The 22,665-nt window shown below is 39.9% G+C and overlaps 1 protein-coding gene across 1 annotated transcript in view; it reads right to left on the reverse strand.

Moving 5' to 3' along the window:
• Positions 1-1,939: 1,939 nt before the first annotated feature.
• The window catches only part of ETNPPL (ethanolamine-phosphate phospho-lyase), a 62,257-nt gene continuing 41,531 nt past the window's right edge, over positions 1,940-22,665 (reverse strand). The window contains exons 9-13 of the mRNA XM_073602230.1: positions 20,783-20,937; positions 15,637-15,726; positions 14,038-14,168; positions 10,292-10,356; positions 1,940-3,476 (exon numbers count right to left, since the gene is read on the reverse strand). Coding sequence (XP_073458331.1) covers positions 3,357-3,476; positions 10,292-10,356; positions 14,038-14,168; positions 15,637-15,726; positions 20,783-20,937 — 561 coding nt within the window. The 3' untranslated portion in view covers positions 1,940-3,356. The remainder of the gene's footprint in view (positions 3,477-10,291; positions 10,357-14,037; positions 14,169-15,636; positions 15,727-20,782; positions 20,938-22,665) is intronic.

The following is a 22,665-nucleotide window of genomic DNA, read 5'->3' on the forward strand; positions in this document are numbered from 1 at the left end:
ACAGTCCTGAAGAAGCCGACCACCTGCGAAACGCGTAAATTAGGACATTAGTGGCAATATTATTTTTTGATTTTTTTAATATTTACCGTGATGTTTTTATTGAGATTTTTGCAATAAATATTGGTTTTATGTGATATGCAAGCTTCTTGTGTATAACTGGGGGTCACCTTTGAACTTCTTTTATTTCATTTGTTTTTGGTCATTTTTTTCGGCTGTTCAAACATCCTTGTGTAGGATTCTCTTAGAAGTTTTTTCATTGAACAGATTGCACAGAGATTTCAAGTATGCTTATAAATGTCTATTGCAGTAGCCAAGGGTTTTCATCCCACAAAAGTGCTGGCAGGTCTCATTTTGTAACCCATAACAATAGCTTACATACTTCAAGTGCAACCTGTGCTGTGGTGTGGGCCCATCAAGCCCTATACAAGACTGATTATTTCAAACATTTGTGCAACATTTGTCTCACTAATGGGAACAGTACCAAGCCAGGATACTAAAAATGTATGTAGCATGACATGGTTATGGATAGTGTTGGCAAGCAGCATACAGAATTTATTTTACAGAAGACATAATTGGTGCAGAGAAATCTCATGAGCTACACATTGTGAAAGCTTGCCAGCAAGGTAAACACACCTAGGAATCATACGGTTGAAATTTACACAAGTCAGGAAGCACTCTGCCAAAAAAAGAATCAGCTTGTCTGAAAGAATGATTAAATACAAAGGGCATCGGTCACTAAAATTAAAAGGGGAGGAAAATCTTTTTTTCTACACAGTGGCTCTCTGCAGCCTTTTAAGCAAATGGGGCAAGATTTATCTTTCCAGCCTCCCTGGGCCAATTATCTGGTGTTGACCCTCTCTTCCCATCCGGCTGGCTACCTTTAGGCCAGCTATAGACAGAGTGATTTTCGCGATTTCTCAATTACCCCTTCAACACAGACAGTGTTGACAGTGGAATCCCTCCCACTGAGCCATTGTGTTGTGTCGGCAGGGGAGCAGTACTTGCCGGGAGAACACAGTGATTATTGCTAGCGGCTATGACAGCCGCTAACAATAAACACATGTAAAATATGACAGGCTGGTTGTACCCAAGCTGATCAATTGATCAACTTGGATACATTCAGCCTGCCCATACATGGTTCGAATCTCAGCTAGTTCCTGCTGAACCAGCCGAGATGCGAACCATCTACGGTCAGCTTTAGTGTCACACTACTAAAACCATTTGTCATAGTCACACAAGGCACACTGAGGCTGGAGACAGAGAGACTGAAAGTCCTTGAATTCTGAATCCCTACAATGATCTAAAAACAAAAGCAAACTTCAGCCTGCTCTGCTATAAAGTTGAGTTGTTGGTGTATGGACCCAGAATGAAAGTAGTACACTATTCTACCAATAATCTGTATAGAGACAGCAACAATGATGACCCAGCTACATTTCACAGGCAGGTCAACAGGGTGGTAGAGACTGAAATGAGAAAGTGTTACTGGCTTGAGAAAACAATGTAGGAGTGTTACTAAAATGCACAGAATCTAGTGCAGCTGTAATTAGTAACCAGTCAGCTTTTTAGGTATTAAACTATATATATATATATATATATATATATATATATATATATATATATATACACACACACACACACACACACACACACACACACATATATACATATATATATATATATATATATATATATATATATACACTCCACCCCAGACTGAAGAATGAAACAAGAATGCACTATTGTTATAAGTCAACAATCCATTTAGAAATATGGCCTACTTGCAAGATTAAAAGAAGCTATTTTCAGAATGACTTTTTTTGTAGATAAATATTTGATCAGCCTTATAATGGAAAACAGGTTGGAGTAATTCACCTTTGACATCTTTTATTTGTAAGATTAATGCAAAAGAAAAGAATATGCAACACACCAAGGCAAGTCATCATTTATATAGGATTTATTGATATGTCATATATTTATAGTAAACAGTAAGGAACAGTGATAATACAATGCCTTACCCCATAGACATACCTATTAGTTTAGTACTACCCGAAGTATTATTCTCCTGAGTTTCATACTGACAGATTTAACTGTGTAACTGTCGCATTGTGTTCCAGTAACTATGTTGTAAACCACATCTAGTTGATAGTTATGGTATTAAATGTATGTATTATATTAATATCACTTGATAACAGACAACATGCAAAATAATGCCATCTAAACCTTTGTGGGCTTCTTGTTTTTTAAGGCCTCATGAACATTGGGCATTTAGCCCCAGTGCATGAGATTCCGGTGTTCTGGTGCACGCAGAAGACAGAGGGGCACTGTTCAACCCCGCTGTCTGCAGCCTGTAAAACTGTAAGCAGTCCGAATTGTGGGCCTGGTTGCATACTGCTGTAAGTGCCATTTAGTGCAACATCCAGCCCCAGCCAACTGCAGAAACCTCTCATGCAGCTTTATAAGCTGCCGGCAGCAGGGCTGGAGGGTGCCTTCCATTTGAACCAAAATGCCAGGATCTCATGTACAGGGACTAAAAACTAATGTGCGTGAGTGAGGCCTAATGCATCAGTACATATCAAAGAGAGATCAAATGGATAAAATTAACAGTGTAGTCAGCCTGGTAACAACCATGTCATAACCCAACCATTTATATTAACCCTTAGCACCATGATCTGTAAATTGTTCATGTTTACTGTAAGACGTTGAACTCAATATTTTACTCTATCGCTAATTACAGTACTCTATATATCCTGAACTCATACTGAAATGTGTAAACGGGTAAAAACAGAACATTTATCTGTGCCATACACATTTATTTATTTATTTCTGGTACTTATATAGCGCTGTCAATTTACGCAGTGCTTTACATATACATTGTACATTTACATCAGTCCTTACCCTCAAGGAGCTTACAATCTAAGGTCCCTAACTCACATTCATACATACTAGGGACAATTTAGACAGGATCCAATTAACCTACCAGCATGTCTTTGGAGTGTGGGAGGAAACCGGCGTACCTGGAGGAAACCCACGCAGGCACAGGGAGAACATGTAAACTCCAGGCAGGTAGTGTCGTGGTTGGGATTCGAACCAGCGACCCTTCTTACTGCTAGGTGAAAGTGCTACCCACTACACCACTGTGCATGTATTATACTGTTCATAAAATAGCTATATATGTTAAAAAGTGTTAGATACTTAAGCCATTAAAACATGGATATATTTTCCATTCCAATACAATTTACTGAAATGACATGCATTCATACAATATGGAGAATTTGGAGCTCAGTAAAACACACATACATCAGTTTAGATAGAAACATATCGTTGTATTCCATTGCAGTTTGGGAAGAAAGAGGTCCCTACTTTGTTCTAATTCTTTTATTTGTGTTCAAAATATTTTCTGAGCGAAAACCATTTTCCTGGGGTCGGCAGGCATTTGCTGGTACATTGTTTGTGCTCTCGTGTGAGTTTTTCGCTTCCTGCAATAAAACAGGGTATGAAGATGACAAAATTAGAAGTCAGAGGTTTATGAAATTATAAACACAAGACCACAAATTTTCATTTAGTCTCATTCCAGTCAAAGATGAAAAGCAAAAATTAATTATGTTTACAGCCTATAATATTCCTTAACCACTTAAGGGCCGAGCCTCTTTTTTAGATGTGTTGTTTACAAGTTAAAAACAGGTTTTTTGATAGAAAATTACTTAGAACCCCCAAACATTATAGATTAAAAAAATGCATTATAGCAAAAAATGCTAACACCCTAGAGAATAAAATGGCGGTCGCTGCAGAACTTTCTGTCACACCGTATTTGCGCAGCTGTCTTACAAGCGCACTTTTTTTTGGAAAAAAATACACTTTTTTGAATTAAAAAATAAGACAACAGTAAAGTTAGCCCAATTTTTTTTTTATATTGTGAAAGATAATGTTACGCCGAGTAAATTAATACTCAGCATATCACGCTTCAAAATTGCACCCGCTCGTGGAATGGCGACAAACTTTTACCCTTAAAAATCTCCATAGGCCTAGAATTATTGCTCTCGCTCTACCGATTGCAACAACATGTGTGGTTTGAACACCGTTTTCATATGCGGGAGCTACTCATGTATGCGTTCGCTTCTGCACGCGAGCTCAGCGGGACGGGGCGCATTTAAAAATGTTTTTTCTTATTTATTTTACCTTTTATTTTTTATTTTTACACCATTTAAAAAAAAAAAAATTGTGTCACTTTTATTCCTATTAAAAGGAATGTAAACATCCCTTGTAATAGAAAAAAAGCATGACAGGACCTCTTAAATATGAGATCTGGGGTCAAAATTTACACTAAAATGCAATTAAAAAAAAAATGTAATTTAAAAAAAACAATAAAAAAAAAATGGCCCTTTAAGAGCTATGGGCGGAAGTGACGTTTTGACGTCACTTCCGCCCTGCAATGTCATGGAGACAGGTGGGGGCCATCTTCCCCTCACTCATCTTCATGTCACCCCGGGGGACAGACGAGATCGCCTCTGCTGCTGCTGATGGCTCCGGTTTGTGGCGGAGGGAACCAGAGTGTGGCAGGAGGGGGGCGGCCCTCTCCTGCCGCTGATAAAAGTGATCTTGTGGCGAATCTGCCACAGAGACCACTTTTATCATGTAGCGGTCCACCAGCCAAACAAGAGGATACCAGGGTTATGGCAGCTAGCTGCTGCCATAACAACAATACTCCTCCTCAAAGTAAGGACGTATATCGGCGCGTGGCGGTCCAGAAGTGGTTAAAGGGTAACTCTACCAGTAATATGGGCCTGAGTGACTAGATCTCCATAATATTCATGGTGTCAGAACAAACATACAAAACAAAAATCAAGCCCTTCCAAGCCTTGTTGCAAAGGCCTAGTTTACACTCTAGGAGGTTACCCATGTTTTTACTGCTCCCGACCTACACCCATATTGGGTTATACAAATGCCTTGGCTGCAATGCTTCGCATTATGGTGCAGCAAACATTATCCTCCCCCACCCACCCAATTGCATTTGGCAGGCAGTACTGCCATGAACATGACCAATTCAAGTGAATGGTGCTGCACCGCAACTCTATGCAATGCACGTAGCTGTGGCATGGTGATGCTGGCTTGTAGGGCATACAACAGGCAATGAGGAGGTGATATATTACCCCCTCACTACCTGTCAAACACCACAGGTAGCTATTCAGAGGGCTAGCACAAGTGTAAATGAGCACTTAAGCTGGGTAAACACGTATCAAAATGTGATCCGTATTTACCTCTCTCTGTTCAAGAAGCGGATCAGTATATCAGTTTCTGGTGAACAGTCTTGCTGGAGAACCAGCAATCGATCAGCTGCTGCAGCCATATAAGAAAACAATAGTGCAGTGGGAGACATCCCTGCATCACTTGTGTTGATGTGTAAATCTGTGAGGTTTCTTCTGTTCAACCTGCTGGTTGAACAAAAAAAAACTCAAAGTCAATACCCAGCTTTATAGCGTTTGTAAATCCAACATTTCATATTCTTGATATGTGCCTGTTGTACCATGTACTTGTATGAAAAATTATCCTGTTCTCTTTATATTGCTTCCTTTATGTGAAATCCCTGGTGTTCCTGCCAGTCCCTCTGCTTTCCTAATAAAAACTGACCACACTAAGCAGGAGAACACACTGGTCAGCTCTCTAGTTGTGCTGGGAACTCAGACAGCTCTCCTCCAATGATCAGACTTGTCCTGACACGCCTCTCCTGCACAGCCTTTCAATGGGAAGATCAGTGTGCTGCAGCTTCTCCTCCCCCCAGCTCTTATGCTGCTGAGAACAGGGAGAATAGGGGTTATTTACGAAAGGCAAATCCACTTTGCACTACAAGTGCAAAGTGCACTTGAAATTGCACTGAAAGTGCACTTGGACGTGCAGTCGCTGTAAATCTGAGGGGTAGATCTGAAATGAGGGGAAGCTCTGCTGATTTTATTATCCAATCATGTGCAAGCTAAAATGCTGTTTTTTATTTTCCTTGCATGTCCCCCTTGGATCTACAGCAACTGCACTTCCAAGTGCAATTTCAAGTGCACTTGTAGTGCAAAGTGGATTTGTCTTTAGTAAATAGCCCCCAATGTGTCTATACACAAATGTTTTGCCTTTTATTTCAATTTTAAACTGAATGGGTTGTTTTTTTGCACCAGTGATCAGCAGATTTGCTGGTGCCATGCAGGTCTCCAGCAGATCTGCCAGTGTATATGCTTACTCGTACATCCTGTATGGGTAAGCAGATACAATCTGACAGAAGGCATGAATGAACTACCACGGTGCTCCACAGCACTGTGGTAGTTCATTGAAAACTATAAGCCGAAAGCTGCAAAGGCTGTGAAAATAAATAAAGTAAATATTTGTGTCATTTATCTTACAAGAATTTTCTTGACGTTTGTGTGGTTTTACAACTTTGTTTCAGTTTTATTGTTCTCATGAATCAAAACATATGAGCTTATGTACAAATCAAAAAAAAAATATTTACATTGGTATGCGAAGGGGCCCTTATACAAAAAAAGGGGGCAATAAAACAAGTTACAAGCTTCCCTTCATTATCTAACCAGCCTTCGAAGAACGTGTTGCACTGGGTAATATCTCCACTTTTCTTTACTCTATGTTTGCTCACTTTGTTAGAAATTTACATTTCATTTTCCCTTCAAAACATTTTAACATCCTAGATTGAAAGCTCTAAGGAGCAGGGCTCTGATTCCCCCCTGTATCGAATTGTATTGTAATTGTACTGTCTGCCCTAATGTTGTAAAGCGCTGCTTAAACTGTCAGCGCTATATAAATCCTGTATAATAATAATAATAATAATAATAATAACAGCATGATTATGAAAGCAGTTCTCTTGGTGACAAGATCCTAGCACTGCATGATTTCAGTATGGGATCTGCATGTATGAACTGAGTATGCAGAATAGGGGTTAAGTGTTAAGGGCTCCTTTTAAAGTGGTTGTAAACCCTCACATATACTCAGTGAAGTGATTGGCCTCGGGTGATACACAGAGATGAAACAAATCCTCCTAACCAAGTTTTACCTGTCTATCTGTAGTCTCCTCTTTGCTACACCTGTTCAAATTGAGAGATTTATAAAGTTTGTCTGAGCTGTCAGAAAAAAGGGAGGCGAGAGCTGAACGTACACAATTCAGATCTCAATGAGGAGAGCTCTGAGAGCTGATTAAGGGAAGTGGCACCCCCCCCCTTCATGCAGCACACAGGAACAGAGCTGAGGCTGTCAACCAGCTGGAGCTCCTTCTCCTGTCACCTTTTTGTCTCTTGGTGTCAGGAAAACTTGGTAGAAATGATTTATGCTGAGAGCAGAGGGATAAAGCAGCGGACCGAAATGAAATACTTTGAGTACATGCTATAGAAGGATATGTGTTGTTCATATTTCATGTCTGAGGTTTACAACCACTTTAAAACTGGTGTTTAGATTTTTTTTTACTTATTTGTTGGGACTTTATTAATGAGACACTTTAAACAATTCCCAGCACCTTTCACTGTTAACTGTTTTAAAAATGCTACCTGCTTCCAATATGCTCATCCTTCTATACCAACAGCTAGTTACACATCGCTGTGAGCACTGAGGCCCTGGGTTTCCAGTTGGGGTGCTCCTGATGTCCTTTTCAACCCCCCCCCCCCCCGTTTTCTTTCCTTTTAATTACCTAGGCTCTTCAGGGATGTTTTTTCCTTATGTACTCCTTTGCCTTTTGCAAAGTGAAATCCATGTACAGGCATCTTTTCCACTTGCTTTTTTAAACCATTGGGGGGAATACTCATTTCCCTTTTTTTGGGTTTGTTGTACCAGGACAATTTTTTAGTATCTTTATTTAAGAGAAGATGTGTATGTGTATATATATATATATATATTTATTTTTCTATAGATTGTTTTTACACTTCTTTTTTATATATACTACTCTTATATATACATTTTATATAATATGAGATTTGGTATCCATTGTTGCTCTCATTGATGAATATCAGATGTTAGGTGTACACATACTGCTTAATTTAATTTTTAGATCATCTTTACAGTGTGCGGGGTGTGTAAATATATGTTTGTGTATATTGTGCTCTCTCTCTGAAGGGTTTTTGCTCTTGTTTATCCTTCCAGTCCTGCATTCATTAAAGGAAAGAATAGTGGTTCATTTAGGGTTTTCTTTTTCCCACAGTAATATGGTGCATGTTGGGGCTTCATTATTATGGCCGCCGTTATATACACTTGGAGCCTGTGACCAGTGTTACTATTGGCATGAACGACTCCAATATCATGGCCCGGGTTTTTGTATAGACAGGCCCACAACAAAATGGCACGCATCGTGGCTTCCCTTTAATGGCCGCCGATGCAGTAGATATTTCAGTAGCTTCCACCATCCGGTCAGATCCCCCTGAGGAAGACACGTGATCGCCCTGTGTCATCACACGTAGGGGAGGGGCCAGGACAGTGGAGGAGACAGTCACTTGCTCTCTGAGCTAGCTGCTGATTCACACAAGCCTGCAAACCATTTGGAGAGGATTTTAACATTGTATGTTCTCTATAGCCTGGTGTGCTGCAAGCACCCATAAAGTGTGAGTACCCTGATGTTCACCTAAAATACATTTCTATATTTAAAAGATAATGCACTATCTGGCCTCTTTTGTATTTTAAAATGAGGATACCATCTCTGGATTACACCTGGGGGAGCCTGTAAATCCTGCTACTTAGAGTCCAGAGGTGGTTCAGCTGCTGTTATGGACCAAACTTATTGTGTGACCGCACAATTGGAGGCAAGCGCAGTCACATGGGGGGGGGGGGGGGGCAGCACATGTGTGAAGTCATGGTTAATATTATTTGGATCATCATCACAAAGTCACTTTATGGGACATTATATTATATATATATTTTTTCACTGTGGACTTGCTGAAAATAAGTTTTGAATATATATTTTTTTCACTGTGGACTTGCTGAAATTAAGAATTTGATATTTTGATGTTTACTTTAATTTTGTTATATTTCTTTCACTGTGCAGTTGATTGACAACAAGTATTTCATTTACATATTTTTTTACCATTTATATTCTTTGTTTGGGAATTCAAGTTGCTCCAACATTCACTCATGCATTGCCCATGGCAATTGTATATATATTTTTTCACTTGAGTGAGTGATATATCACATAGCACTGCATTTGTTTATTTTTAATCTTTTCCACTTGTGCCTGCTTCTCTGGTTTAGGAACACTTAATTTCCTGTTATCCATATTGTTTTTCTATTGTAGTATGACTAAGGAATTTTTTGACACTTGCCACGGTTCCTATATTCAACGCACGACTGCCTACGACTTGTAAGTTATTGATACCAAACTTCTATATGTATATCTTATTGCAGTCACACGTTGTATTCTTTAAAACTTTTCAATAAAAATGTATTGAGATAAAATGCTACCTACTAACTGTTGTATTGGTTGCATTTCCTCTTTGGGTTACCGGTCAACTCAACTAGATAGCTGTGTGCCAAGTTACCGGTATGCCCCCCTCCCTTGGTTCTTCAACACGTTTCTACATGATGTAACCCTACAGACTCCTCCTTTTGGTCTAGTTATAAATGAAAGATCATCATGTCAGGTTTGCTCCGTGGTGCCAAGATCCTTAAAGCGATGTATGTACTGTGTATCTATGTGTGTGTCTATCGATCTATCTATATTCTACAGTATAAATGTATGTGTGTATGTGTATATACGACCAACCAAGCCGCTCTCTTCGGTCCTCCCAAGACCTCCTGCTCTCTAGCTCCCTTGTCACCTCCTCGTATGCTCGCCTCCAGGATTTCTTCAGAGCTTCTTTGGAACTCCCTACCCCAATCTGTCCAACTGTCCCCTAATCTATCCATCTTTAGACGATCCCTGAAAACCCTTCTCTTTAAAGAAGCCTATCCTGCTTCTAACTAATACACTGTTTTACTTCCTCCATCAGCTCATCCCCCACAGCTATTACCTTTATATCAATTGACCCTCCCTTTTTTGTAAGCTCTAATAAGCAGGGCCCTCTGATTCCTCTTGTACCAAATTGTAATGTAACTGTAATGTCTGCCTTTATTTTGTTTGTTGGCGCTATATAAAATAATATGTATATATACACATATATATATATATATATATATATATATATATATATATATATATATATATATATATATACACACACATACATACATACATATATATATATATATATTTATTTTTATTTATATATTATCTGTGGCTTTCTCCCAAAAAACAGCAAAAAAAAGTGCTCCAAAATTGACAGCTTACCTTTCTTTTGTTTCCTTTCTGTCTAGAAGAAATACTTGATTTGCTTCCCATTGCTTTCTCAAATGCTGTAAAAAATAGATATTTGTATGAACACATGCTTCTAGTCACCGACATGTTTCATGCTCACAAGAAACTCATAGTAATTGAGTGCCAAGGGAATGTAGAATCCTATACAGATGTGGACAAACACAGACTCCACTGAATACATACTGTATTTGAAAAGGGGTTCCAATATTTAACGATCACCACCCAATCCTGCCAAAGCTGGCAAATAGACAATGGTGGAGATTTAGGAAAACTGGTGCACACAAAATCTGGTGCAGCTGTGCATAGTAACCAATCAGCTTCTAGGTTTTAGCCCAGGTTCACACGCTGTACTTGCACGATTTCATTCTTGCATGTCAGTCCCAACTTCGAGGGGCCATTTCAGAGACATCTGTGCGGGTTTCTGCACAGATGTCAATGGAAATCGCACCCCCGAAATTGCCAAAAGTAGTACAGAAACTTTTTGGAATCAGTGCGGCGCCGCAAATGCGGCATCGCACCGATTCAGACACTGCCATTGCCAGCTATTTCCGACGATTTGGCATGCAATTTGACACGTCAAGTGGCATCATTGTGAACCAGGGCTTATTGTCAGAGCTTAATTGAACAAGCTGAAGTTAAACGCTGATTGGTTACTACGCACAGCTGCACCAGATTTAATAAATCTCCCCCAATGTCTATTACGGAAATGTCTATTGCTTGGGGTTTCCAGAAATATCTTAATGACCCCCCTGTGACCAATGGTATCCTTTTTGCGCACAGGTATGTTCAATTGGATATGCGCATATGTTTTATACAGATTTATTTAGGTACCATAATTTGGTAGTCAGATAATTTTATTAAATCTAGCTTCCAACTTTTGCATGGAAAGCCATCGTCTTCTGGCTCAAAGGTCACTGCCTGCTACTCTGAAAGCAATATAATTAGAACAACAGGTGGTGTAAAGATGCATAGAGGAATGAAAAAAAAAAAAAAAAGGGTCAATAACCATTTGTGGAAACTATACCCCAAGCACTTATGCAAAATTTTTAGGCCCCTTTCACACGGGACGGATCCGTGTTGATCCGCCCCGTGTTTATCCGCTGCTCAGCGGGGATCGCTCCGCTTTCCCCAGCTGAGCCGGCAGATGACAGGGCGGGACCCGCACACTGTGCAGGGACCGCCCTGTCAGATCTCCGCTCTCCCCTATGGGGGATCGGAGGAACACGGACCGTCTGTCCGTGTTCATCCGATCCGCTCTGCAGACGGATAGAAAAATAGGATTTTCTTCCGTCCGCAGAATCGGACGAGAGCGGAGCCGGACAACATCGGGTGTCAGCGGATGTACATCCGCTGACACCCGCTATCCCATAGGGATGCATGTATGTCCGTATTTCATCCGAAAACGGATGGATGAAATACGGACATACGGTCCGCATGTGTGAAAGGGGCCTTAAAAAGCATAATGGTTGATTACTCTGCCATATTAGTTATTGCTAAAAAAAAAAAAAATTACAGGTTTCAATGGTGGAGACAACCACTAAAAATTTAGCTCATGATAAAAAGAACATAAAATGTTCTGGATTGGCAAATGTAAATTTTGACTCCCTGAGCTAAGTAAAAATTTAAATCATTGGCAAATGTCCTGAATAATCTATACAAACTACAGCAATATTTAAACCTGAAATTCCAATTCCAGGAAGTGTTTACAAAATCTATCTAACCTTGTTCATTGCTGATTATCATATTTCATGGCAATGGACTTTATCTCTTATGACGTTCATGGAAAGAACATTAGCATATGATAAAAATGTGGACAGAAAAACAAAAAACAAAAAAACAAAACAAAAACAGAGCCCACTAATTTACTTTCTTTACATTTTTGAGTGGTGACAGACTTTCCATTATCTCAGCTACTTTGATAATATATATTTATAGCAGATAAGGTTTTCCTTGAACGATGCATAATATGTTTTGACCTAGTTTTTCTGAGCCATCATAAACTCTAGACTCCTGTCTTTTACTGTTGTGTTACATTGTATTATACATGGAGCCAGTGTTATGTGGAGTAATTCCACATGATGTTATGTTCAAACACACATTTTAATAACTACATAAAAAATACCGCGCTATAACCAAATGGGTGAAAAAATTAAAAAAAGAAATAAAAATTGAAAATAAACGTATTGAAATAATAAAATTATTGTGAAAAAACAATGATAAAATAATAGTTAAAAACTACAAAGCAAAAGCAGCTGCTAAAAGTGAGATACACACAGAAATAATGGAAACAGTTGGTAGCAGCGCTAACACCAATGATATTTGACACAAGTGCTTAAACATAAACTGTGATAATTATCGTAAAAATACATGAGTTATAGAGAAAACGTCCATCTATATATATGAATAGTGTTCAAAGCCTTAAACCAAATGTGAAGAATCATCTTATGTGCTGATTGAATAGATCCTCCACCACAACCACGTGATGACACCACACAGAGTGCTCGCTTACCCCAAGGCAAGCTCTATAAGCCTGCGACCTGTTACCCGGTCAGGGCCTTTATCCAAAAGAAAATCAGCGGGGCGATATTCCAGCAAACCCTACGAAAGTGGTCAGCAAACGGCACAGATCTCGCCGAACATGGGTCACGTGGGCAGCCAGATTAGATAGCATTCAATATCCTAAATATTGAATCTCCCAATCCAAGAGATAGGTAACTTCAGTGTTCATAAATCCATACACAAGTTCAACAAGGAGAGCAAACCCACCCAAAAAACAAAGCGGGGTAGAAATATGGTGGCCGTAGGAGAAATGAATCGGTCCAAAAACAAAGGTAAAAGGTTGAGATCTTCAGTCATCCCCAGAGAGAGGTGCTGTGTGCTGGACAGGAGTAAAGAGATGGAGGGTGCACTCTCCATCTCTTTCCTCCTGTCCAGCACACAGCACAGCTCTCTCTCATAGCTAGCTATGATTAAGCACTATTGAGAGTGTGAAATGCGTAAGTTTTTCTGCTTGTATCCTGCTGTTGTCATGAACTTTTGATATTTTTCACAATAAAGGCATTTTTATTGGAGTGCAGCTGTCCTGATTTTCTCTCTTCATTACTACATGCTGAGCCTGCACCTGCTACTTCCACCTCAAGGAGGGTGTTACCTTCAATACACCACCTGGAGCGGTAACAATCTTTTCTATTGTCACTGATTGGCAAGCCTGTAGCTTGCCAATCAGCAGCTGGTCAGCTTGTCCTGCCCACTGCTTTCTGGATTGGCAGCACTGCCTGTGTTGCTGAAACCGCCCCACTGTGTGCTGCAGTGTCTGGGAAGGGGAGCATATGACACACAAATGAAAGATTTTTTTTTTTAATTTATGAAACTCTTGCATCACATAGTAACTGGATCTGAGACGTGTTTAGACTGCCACACAGGAGTCTTTAGCAGTACCCTTCTCCGGGAACTCCTAAATGCAACAATTTGTAGGGGTGTCCTTTTCTGGCCATATCGTGTTTTTATGCTAAACAGGTGCCGAAAATCTTTATATCATATAATGTAATACAGGAAAACTGACCACAAAAAAAATAAATGATCAGAATATTGTATCTAATTAGCTGATTATTAATCAAAGTCGGTAACTAGCAGAACATGACTACAAGGTTTGTGACATTCAGTATTCAGACAGTAGATTCTAATTTCCAGTGGAATGTCTATCACTCACACACCCATACCTGTAAGAAGTTCATCAATAGCATCAACCACCATCTTAGCATCTTCTTTAGAAAAGCACATGGGGGGCTTGAACTTCAGTACATTTCTGTGTGGACCATCTGAACTAAGCAGGATCCTTTTTTCTTTTAGCCTAATAAAAAGATTGGTCATATCATTTGAATTTTTGTGGTACTGATAAAAATGCAATAATTTAAAAATAATTACATTTTTAAAAAGTTTCAGAAAAAAGACACGGCAAATATAAACAGCAAAAAAGGCGTGGCTTTCATAGTACAGTATATACAACCTTAACTCCGTGAACAGTGAAGTACACATACCTCAGTGAACTAGCTTGTTATCAATCCTAAATTAGCTGTGCAACAGAACATAGCTTACATAGAAATGTCATTAGGTGTGCTGTGTCATTTACCACCTGTCATCTGTCTGTTCTGTATCCGCATTCACCAGTAGGGATGGTTGTAAATGAAAGCAGGTTGTAAACTAGATAGTCTACAGAAATTATTAGTTTTACAAACCTTTTTATTTCAGAAAAAAAAATGCTGGTACAGGTGTGTATTACATCTAAAAAAAGATTGTAAAAAATATTGTAAAAAAATGTAAAATAAATAAGGAAAAAAAAAAAAAAAAAAGTTTAAAGCGCCCCTATCCCTCTGTGCTCACGCATATGTAAACGGTGTTCGTACCACACATATGAGGTATTGCCGAGAACGTTAGAATGAGAGCAATAATTCTAGCGCTAGACCTCCTCTGTAACTCATAACAGATATCCTGTAAAGAAGTTTAAAATGTTGTCTATGAAAATTTTTAGGTACCGTCGTTTGTTTCCATTCCACGAGCGTGCGCAGTTTTAAATCATGACATGTTAATCTATTTACTCGGCGTAACATCATCTTTCACATTATACAAAAAAATTGGGGTAAATATTGTGTTTTTTTTTTATTGCGTTTGCAAAACCTTTGCACAAATATGTGTGAAGAATTGCAACAATTGCCATTTTATTCCATGGGATTTCTGCTAAAAATAAAAAACAAAAAAAAATGTATAATGTTTGGGGGTTATAAGTAAATTTCCAGCAAAAAATACTGTTTTAAACTTGTAAACAAGTGCAAGAAAATGCCTGGTGGCTACACCTGTCTGTGTTGCTTTTGGAGAGGTTCCCTAACTTCTTGTCTGGTATAAAAAAAAAACAAGGGGATATCGCTTTATCACCATTCTGCATTTATACCAGAATTTTACCTTTTCCTACTCTTTCTAAAACAAAAAAAAGACAGAATTTAAAGGGAAATGCTATCACCTTGTATAAAATCATACAGTACATGGTCCATATAGTAAACGTGGTGCAACTGTAGACTTCCACAGGAAATTGTTCTTATCAACTTCGTAGATCTTTTAAAAAAAGGCTGCATGTCTTTCTTCATGTTAAAAATATAACTGGTTATTAACATTTATGAGTAATAACAGTGTAGATTGTTGATCCAGGGAGTATGCAGGCTTTATTTTTTATGTTTGGTTAAACTTGATGATCATGTATAGTGTTTCTACTGCCTGGATTGTTTGAAAGTGAATATTAATTTTCTCAGTGCTTTTTAATGACTTACTTATATATAATATGTTGAGCTTCGGCTGTAGCTGGAGTTCTCAGTTTTCTATCTTTTACCAGGTCGACTCCAATAAACAGTCCAACTCCCCTGCAAAATGAATATAACAAAAAAAGATTTGTTACAATGGGTACTGGGAAATATAGAAAGGGTGAATCTTTCCTGTGGGGACACAGAAAACGAAGCATAACAGGATTCGACATGCTCTTATTCTAACTAGAACCATTAAGGTTTGGCTTTAGATTTTTTTTTTTTTTTTTAGTACAAGATAAAAAGCATTTTTTTCTACTACCGGTATGCATGTTACAGTAATGTGGCCTAGTCTTAGCCACCTTATTCTCAGAAGTTGGACAGTTTCTAGATATACAGGTTTATAGGCTTTAATTGCCTGGCCATAAAGTTGCCTACCAAGTAGGTGGCTACTGGTTGTAAAAGTTTTTTCATCCTAGCACTAAACACAAAAGACTACTTTGTTATTCTGTAAAAATGGAAGACGTGAAAATTGGAGATGTCGCGCCTTGCAACAATCATTTTCCTGTTTTCTTAAAAAAGCAGTATAAAAAAAAAGCAGGTCAAGTTCGATGGATTACTGGAGACAAAAAAAAAAAAAAAACACACCTTTCTCCCCAGCTTTCCCTATCATATCCTCTTGTGTGCAAACACTATACAAAGCCATCACACACTATAAACAGAAAATGGATAATATGCATTGTGACTATATCCTTCTCCAAAAAGAATCCATACACATCTACTACTTAAAGAGGAAGTAAAGCCTCTGAAAAAATAAAAATAAAAATACACCCTGCAGGACAAAGGCATAATGAGTGCTTACTAGCTCATTATGAATGACTTACCTGAGATGGAAGCCCCCCGAAGTGACCCTCGTTCGCCCCCTCCGACGCCGCCATCTATCTTCCGGGTATCGCGGCACCAGCACTGTGACTGGCCGGAGCCGCGATGACGTCACTCCTGCGCATGCGCGCTGATGCCACCACTAAAGGCATGATCGCCGTTAGAAACGGCGTGCTCAGTGCGCCTGCGCCCGATGTTTACGGCGCATGCACCGTAGACATCGGTGCCGCTATTTCTGCAAATAAGGTTTAGGAGATATTTCTTGCACTTACAGGTAAGCCTTAATCTAGGCTTACCTGTAGGTTAAAGTGGTTGTAATGGGTTTACAACCACTTTAATGGTGGTCTGTTTTTCATTAAATCAATTCTATGTTTTTCTGCCTCCTTGTAATGTCCTTTGTGAGCTCCTGAGCCTCTCATTTTCCCCCCTCAATTGCAAGTGCATATTGGTTATGGTCATGTGCACCGCTCTATCCTCTAGTCTCCTAGATTGTAAGCTCTAACAAGCAGGACCCTTCTGTATTGAACTGTAATTGTACTGTCTGCCCTCATGTTGTAAAGTGCTGCGCAAACTGTTGGTGCTATATAAATCCTGTATAATAATAATAATAGTCTCTAGTTCATCTCGGAAACTAGCAAGAAAGAGGGGTTGGCTACATTCTTACATACAGGGGGACCAAGGAGGATGAATGTAGCCACCCTCTAACAGAAGGATGCATCACAGTAACAAAAAAAAAGAATTTGGAGGAGGCAGAGAGCAATAGATGGTACTTTTTCATATAGGAACACGCTACTTGAATAGAATATATGTTTTTAACCAGTCTTTGGTGTCACTTTAAAGTAATTGTAAAGCCTCCATTATTTTTTTTTAATTAAAGTAGTAAACATGTCATACTTACCTGCTCTGTGCAATGTTTTTTTTACAGAGCAGCCCCAATCCTCCACTTCTGGGGTCCCCCACCATTGCTCCTTGCTCCTCCTCTTTGACCCCACTTTCTATGGAGGCACTCATGTGGGTTCGCTCCCAAGCCTCTCTGCCTGCATCTATAGACACAGACAGCGGAGCTCCTCCCCACTCCCCAGTCCTAGGCTTTGATTGACAGCAGCAGGGGCCAATGGCTTCTGCTGCTATCAATCTGCACAACGCTGGATCAATAATGAGCTCAGGTAAGTATAAGGGGGGATGTCTTCTGCAACAGAAGGTTTTTGTTGACCTTAATGCATAGAACGCTTTAAAGCATACCTCCCAACTGTCCGTTATTTCGAGGGACTGTCCCTGATTTGGAACAAAGTTCCTCTGTCTCTCGTTCCCCCTCATTTGTCCTCATTTGTCCCTCATTTTTCTCTGATCTATATAGTTGTATATAAAATACATTTTTTATCTTTCAATCTTTCAAAAAGTGTTAGCCAGTGCTAAACCTTTCATCCAATTTCTAAAATTGCTTAATTTGTAAAGTCCAAAAGGTCAGAAGGAATAGTATGAGAAAAAAAAAAATACACTGGTGGGTTTAACATCATTTTTTCTTGTAGAATGCTCCTTTAAGGGGGCGTGGCAGGGTGGGTGTCCTATGCCTACATACTGTAATTTTGCTTATATAGGTGTCCCTCATTCCTATCTCAAAAATTTGGGAGGTACGATTAAGGTATAACTAAAGGCAAAACTTTTTTGTAGTTTTGGAGAGAGTAAAGGTGGATTAAAACACCTATTGGGTTTTTATGGCTGTCTGTGCCCCCATTAAAGAGATTCACCCTCTCCATTTGTGCTGTTTACCATTATTGAAAGTGAAAGTAAAAGAAAGTGCCACATTTTGGGTTGTCCCCAGAAAAGTAATAGAGGGGAAATCTTCCCATGAGGACACTAGGTGACATGGGGGTCCTCAACAAAATCCCTTAATTTGCAGGAATTTCCCCACTGCAAAGGGACACAGATGGCGAACGAAAATCTGACAAGGATTATAACCCTTTCTTGCTCTATTCAAAATGCCTATATTTCTACTTTAAGGTAAAAAAACTTGAAAGCTTTTACAACCACTTTAACCACTTCAGCCCCGGAAGGATTACCCCCCTTAATGACCAAGACATTTTTTATGATACGGCACTGCGTTAATTTAACTGACAATTGCGCAGTCGTGTGATGCTGTACCCAAATAAAATTGACGTCCTTCTTTTCCCACAAATAGAGCTTTCTTTTGGTGGTATTTGATCACCTCTGCGGTTTTTATTCTTTGCGTTATAAACAAAAAAAGACTGACAATTTTGAAAAAAAAAAATATATTTTTTTACTTTCTGCTAAAACATACCCACTAAAAAATGTAAAAAAAAATCTAATTTCTTCATCAATTTAGGCCAATATGTATTCTGCTACATATTTTTGGTAAAAAAAAAAAAATCGCAATTAGTGTATATTGATTTGGTTTGCGCAAAAGTTTTAGCATCTACAAACTATGGAATATTTTGATGGAATATATTGGGGTTTTTTTCTACTAGTAATAGCGGCGATCAGCGACTTATAGCGGGACTGCGGCATTCAAATTGGACACTTTTTTTAGGGACTAGTGACACTAATAAGGTGATCAGCACTGTCACTGAAATATGACACTGGCAGGGAAGGGGTTAGCATCAGGGGAAATCAAAGGGTTAAATGTGTCCCTAGGGGTTGCTTTCTAACTGTGTGGGGGGTACTTGTACTGTAAGAAGACAGAGATCCATGTTCCTGCTTAGCAGAAGCACAAGATCTGTCTTCTCCTGTCACAGACCGGCGATCTGCCTTGTTTACATAGGCAGATCGCCGTTCTGTCTACCTTTGGGAACAATCGACGGGTCCACCAGACCTGCTGATTGGCTCCCGCTGTGTCCAATCACAGCGGGAGTGGGTCACCAGTGGCGTGCGTGCGTGCCCCAGACTCAGAAGAATGAAATCACGTACAAGTATGGGATTTTGCGCTAAAGGGCCGCCTTGCTGCAGTATATGATACGTCGGCAGAAGGGCACGTACAGGCATACTAAAGTACCTGTATGTTGCCCTTTAAGAAGCGGCTTGCGGGAGTGTGCTCTTGCTGCAAGCTCCGTGAGTGTGATCGCGGGTCCCGTGGACTCGATGTCCGTGGGGATACCTGCGATCGTCTCACAGAGAGGAAGAACAGGAAAAATGCTGATGTAAACAAACATTTCCCCGTTCTGCCTAGTGACACTGACACTGATCACAGCTCCCTGTAATCGGGAGCGGTGATCAGTGTCATGCCACATATAGCCCCTCCCCCCTACAGTTAGAATCACTCCCTAGGACGCACTTAACCCCTACAGCGCCACCTAGTGGTTAACCCTTTCACTGCCAGTCACATTTACACAGTAATGTGAATTATCCCAAAATTGCGCCAAAAGTGTCCGATCTGTCTGCCATAATGTCGCAGTCATGAAAAATCGCTGATTGCCGCCATTACTAGTAAAAAAAAAAATATTAATAAAAATGAATAAAACTATCCCCTATTTTGTAGACGCTATAAATTTTTGCGCAAACCAGTCAATAAACGCTTATTGCGATTTTTATTTTTTTTACCAAAAATATGTAGAAGAATACGTATCGCCTTAACTGAGGAAAAAAAATGTTTTTTTTATATATTATTTGGGGATATTTATTATAGCAAAAAGTAAAAAATAATGCGTTTTTTTCAGTTTTTTTTTTCAATTCTCAGTTAAAGTGACGCACTGCCAGCCAAATGGTCCGGGGGTGAAGTGGTTAAGCAATTAAGGATCTGAGGTGAATTTTCAGAGGACATTTAATAGGTGGTGAGGTGGCGATATGTCGCCTTTTTTCACCAGTTTGAACCCTCAAAATGCTGCACTACTGTGACAAAATTGCATGCAATGCACATGGTTGCAGGGTGGTTGTGGTGCAGCCCCATCCACTTAAATGGGACACGTTATACGTTGGTGCTGCCTCCAAAAACGAAGTGCTGTTTCATTTTTTGTACACCCGACTAGCTGTATGCCTTCATTCAGTTGCATGGTCAGAAGATGGAAAAACGCCGCTGATTTTCCCACCCTGTGTCTGTTCCTGTGAACAAGACCTTTATATGTGTACAAAGAAGCACAAATAAACTGTTGTGAGAAAGCCTTTCCTCACATTTCAAACGTGTCAACGTGTCTTTACAGCAGCTTACTCATACAAGTGAGCTACGCCTGCCCTTACTTATAGTAAATTATAGGTAAACAGTATTAACAGTATAGCTGTTTGGAGTGTCCTTGGAAACCATACACAGACATAAATGAGTTGTGTTTCCCCAGAGCTCAGTCACCTGATATCTCCTATCAGCTGATGCTTTTCTTTCTGCTCCTCCAGCAGTTCCATCAGATAGTTGCCAACTCTGGTAGCATTTCCTCGTAGATCCTCCTTTTCAATAACATCCAGCACTGCCAAACCAATGGCACAAGAAACTGGATTTCCTCCAAACTGCACAGAAAGACATTAGTCATGGTCAGAGCCCTAAATTATACTGTTCTAAAATGCAAAGCTTAGCTTAAATAAAAAAACAAAAAGATTGCTAAATTGACCAGCTGCGAAGCTCTCTAGTGAGTCCTGGTGCCTGAATTTTGTTTTTAATGTGCTTGGCCTTGAGCCAGCTGTTCCCCTCATCATATTTTCCATCCCGAATATTCTCGGAGGTGACGTGCAGTTCTGTGAAAAAGAGACCGCTGTAAAACGCAGCCCTGCTGTTCTGCAGATGTTGGTTTATACGAAAACTGTCACGAGAAAAACTTGGAGGAGGCGGTTGCTGATCTGCTTATGAAAACATTACTTTTCTGCCTTTCAAGCTGATCCTCTGGCTTCACCACTGACCTGGACCAAGTATGCACATAAAAATCAGGTGACTTTTCTAGATCAGAGGGTCAGCATAACAATTAGGCATCTACCATTTTCAGCATGTAGCCTCCCGATTTCTTTCACAGAAATGAGGCAATGACTAAGCAATAACATTTGCTCGAAACGCGTCTACCTCTTTGTCCCCTGCTCCATCTTTGTCCCCTGCTCCATCTTTGTCCCCTGCTTCATCTGTCAACCACTTGTCATATGAAACCTTAATAAAAGGATTTTTGGAAGTTCAGCCATCCAGAATAATTTCCTCATACTCTTTCATAGTAGGTTTAGGCTCGGTTCACATTGGTGTGATGGAGGAACCCTGCGAATCCACTGCGGGTTCCCGCATCGCACCTGACTCGCAGGCAGTTCAGACTGCCCTATGCGAATCGCTGGGAGTGTCAATACAAAGTTAATGACACCCCCAGATCAGTTCGCATATCACAATGCAAACTGTCAATTCAATTTCATGCGATCCGATTCTGGCTCGGACCAAAAAAGGGTCCTACACAAGTTTGGTCCGAATGCGATGCAAATTCAGCCATACAATCTGTATAACTGAATTCACATTGCACAGACATCGCATGTGATTTTCACAGCAGTGCAGTGTGAATCACGTGTGTTGTCTGACATTGCAGCAATGGGAACTAGCCCTTATGTTGAAGTATATATGTCACAAGAAAACGAAAAATCCTTCCTTGCAGTGGGGCTGCCCCTGAACTGCAAAGGTAAGCTGCTCAATTCTGTCTAAGGGATGGGAAACACACTTTTGCTTACCAGATCCTCTGCTCTCCCAACGAACGTTGCTCCCCTATGTTCTATTGACGCGTACACACGATCGGACATTCCGACAACAAAATCCATGTTTTTTTTCCCGACGTATGTTGGCTCAAACTTGTCTTGCATACACATGGTCACACAAATGTTGTCGGAAATTCCGAACGTCAAGAACCCGTTGACGTACAACACGTAAGACACGTAAGACGAGCTGAGAAAAATGAAGTTCAATAGCCAGTGCAGCTCTTCTGCTTGATTCCGAGCATGCGTGGAATTTTGTGCGTCGGAATTGTGTACACACGATCAGAATTTCCGACAACGGATTTTGTTGTCGGAAAATTTGAGAACTAGCTCTCAAATTTTGTTTGTCGGAAATTCCGATGGAAAATGTCCAATGGAGCCTACACACGGTCGGAATTTCTGACAACAAGCTCCCATCGAACATTTGTTGTCAGAAATTCCGACCGTGTGTACGCGGCATAAGGGTGGACTGCCCCTTGGTTTCCTCATGTCCAGCGTAGGGCCCTGCATCAGTCTTGATGACAT

This window comes from Aquarana catesbeiana, linkage group LG01, assembly GCF_042186555.1.
Source record: "Aquarana catesbeiana isolate 2022-GZ linkage group LG01, ASM4218655v1, whole genome shotgun sequence".
Lineage (NCBI taxonomy): Eukaryota > Metazoa > Chordata > Amphibia > Anura > Ranidae > Aquarana > Aquarana catesbeiana.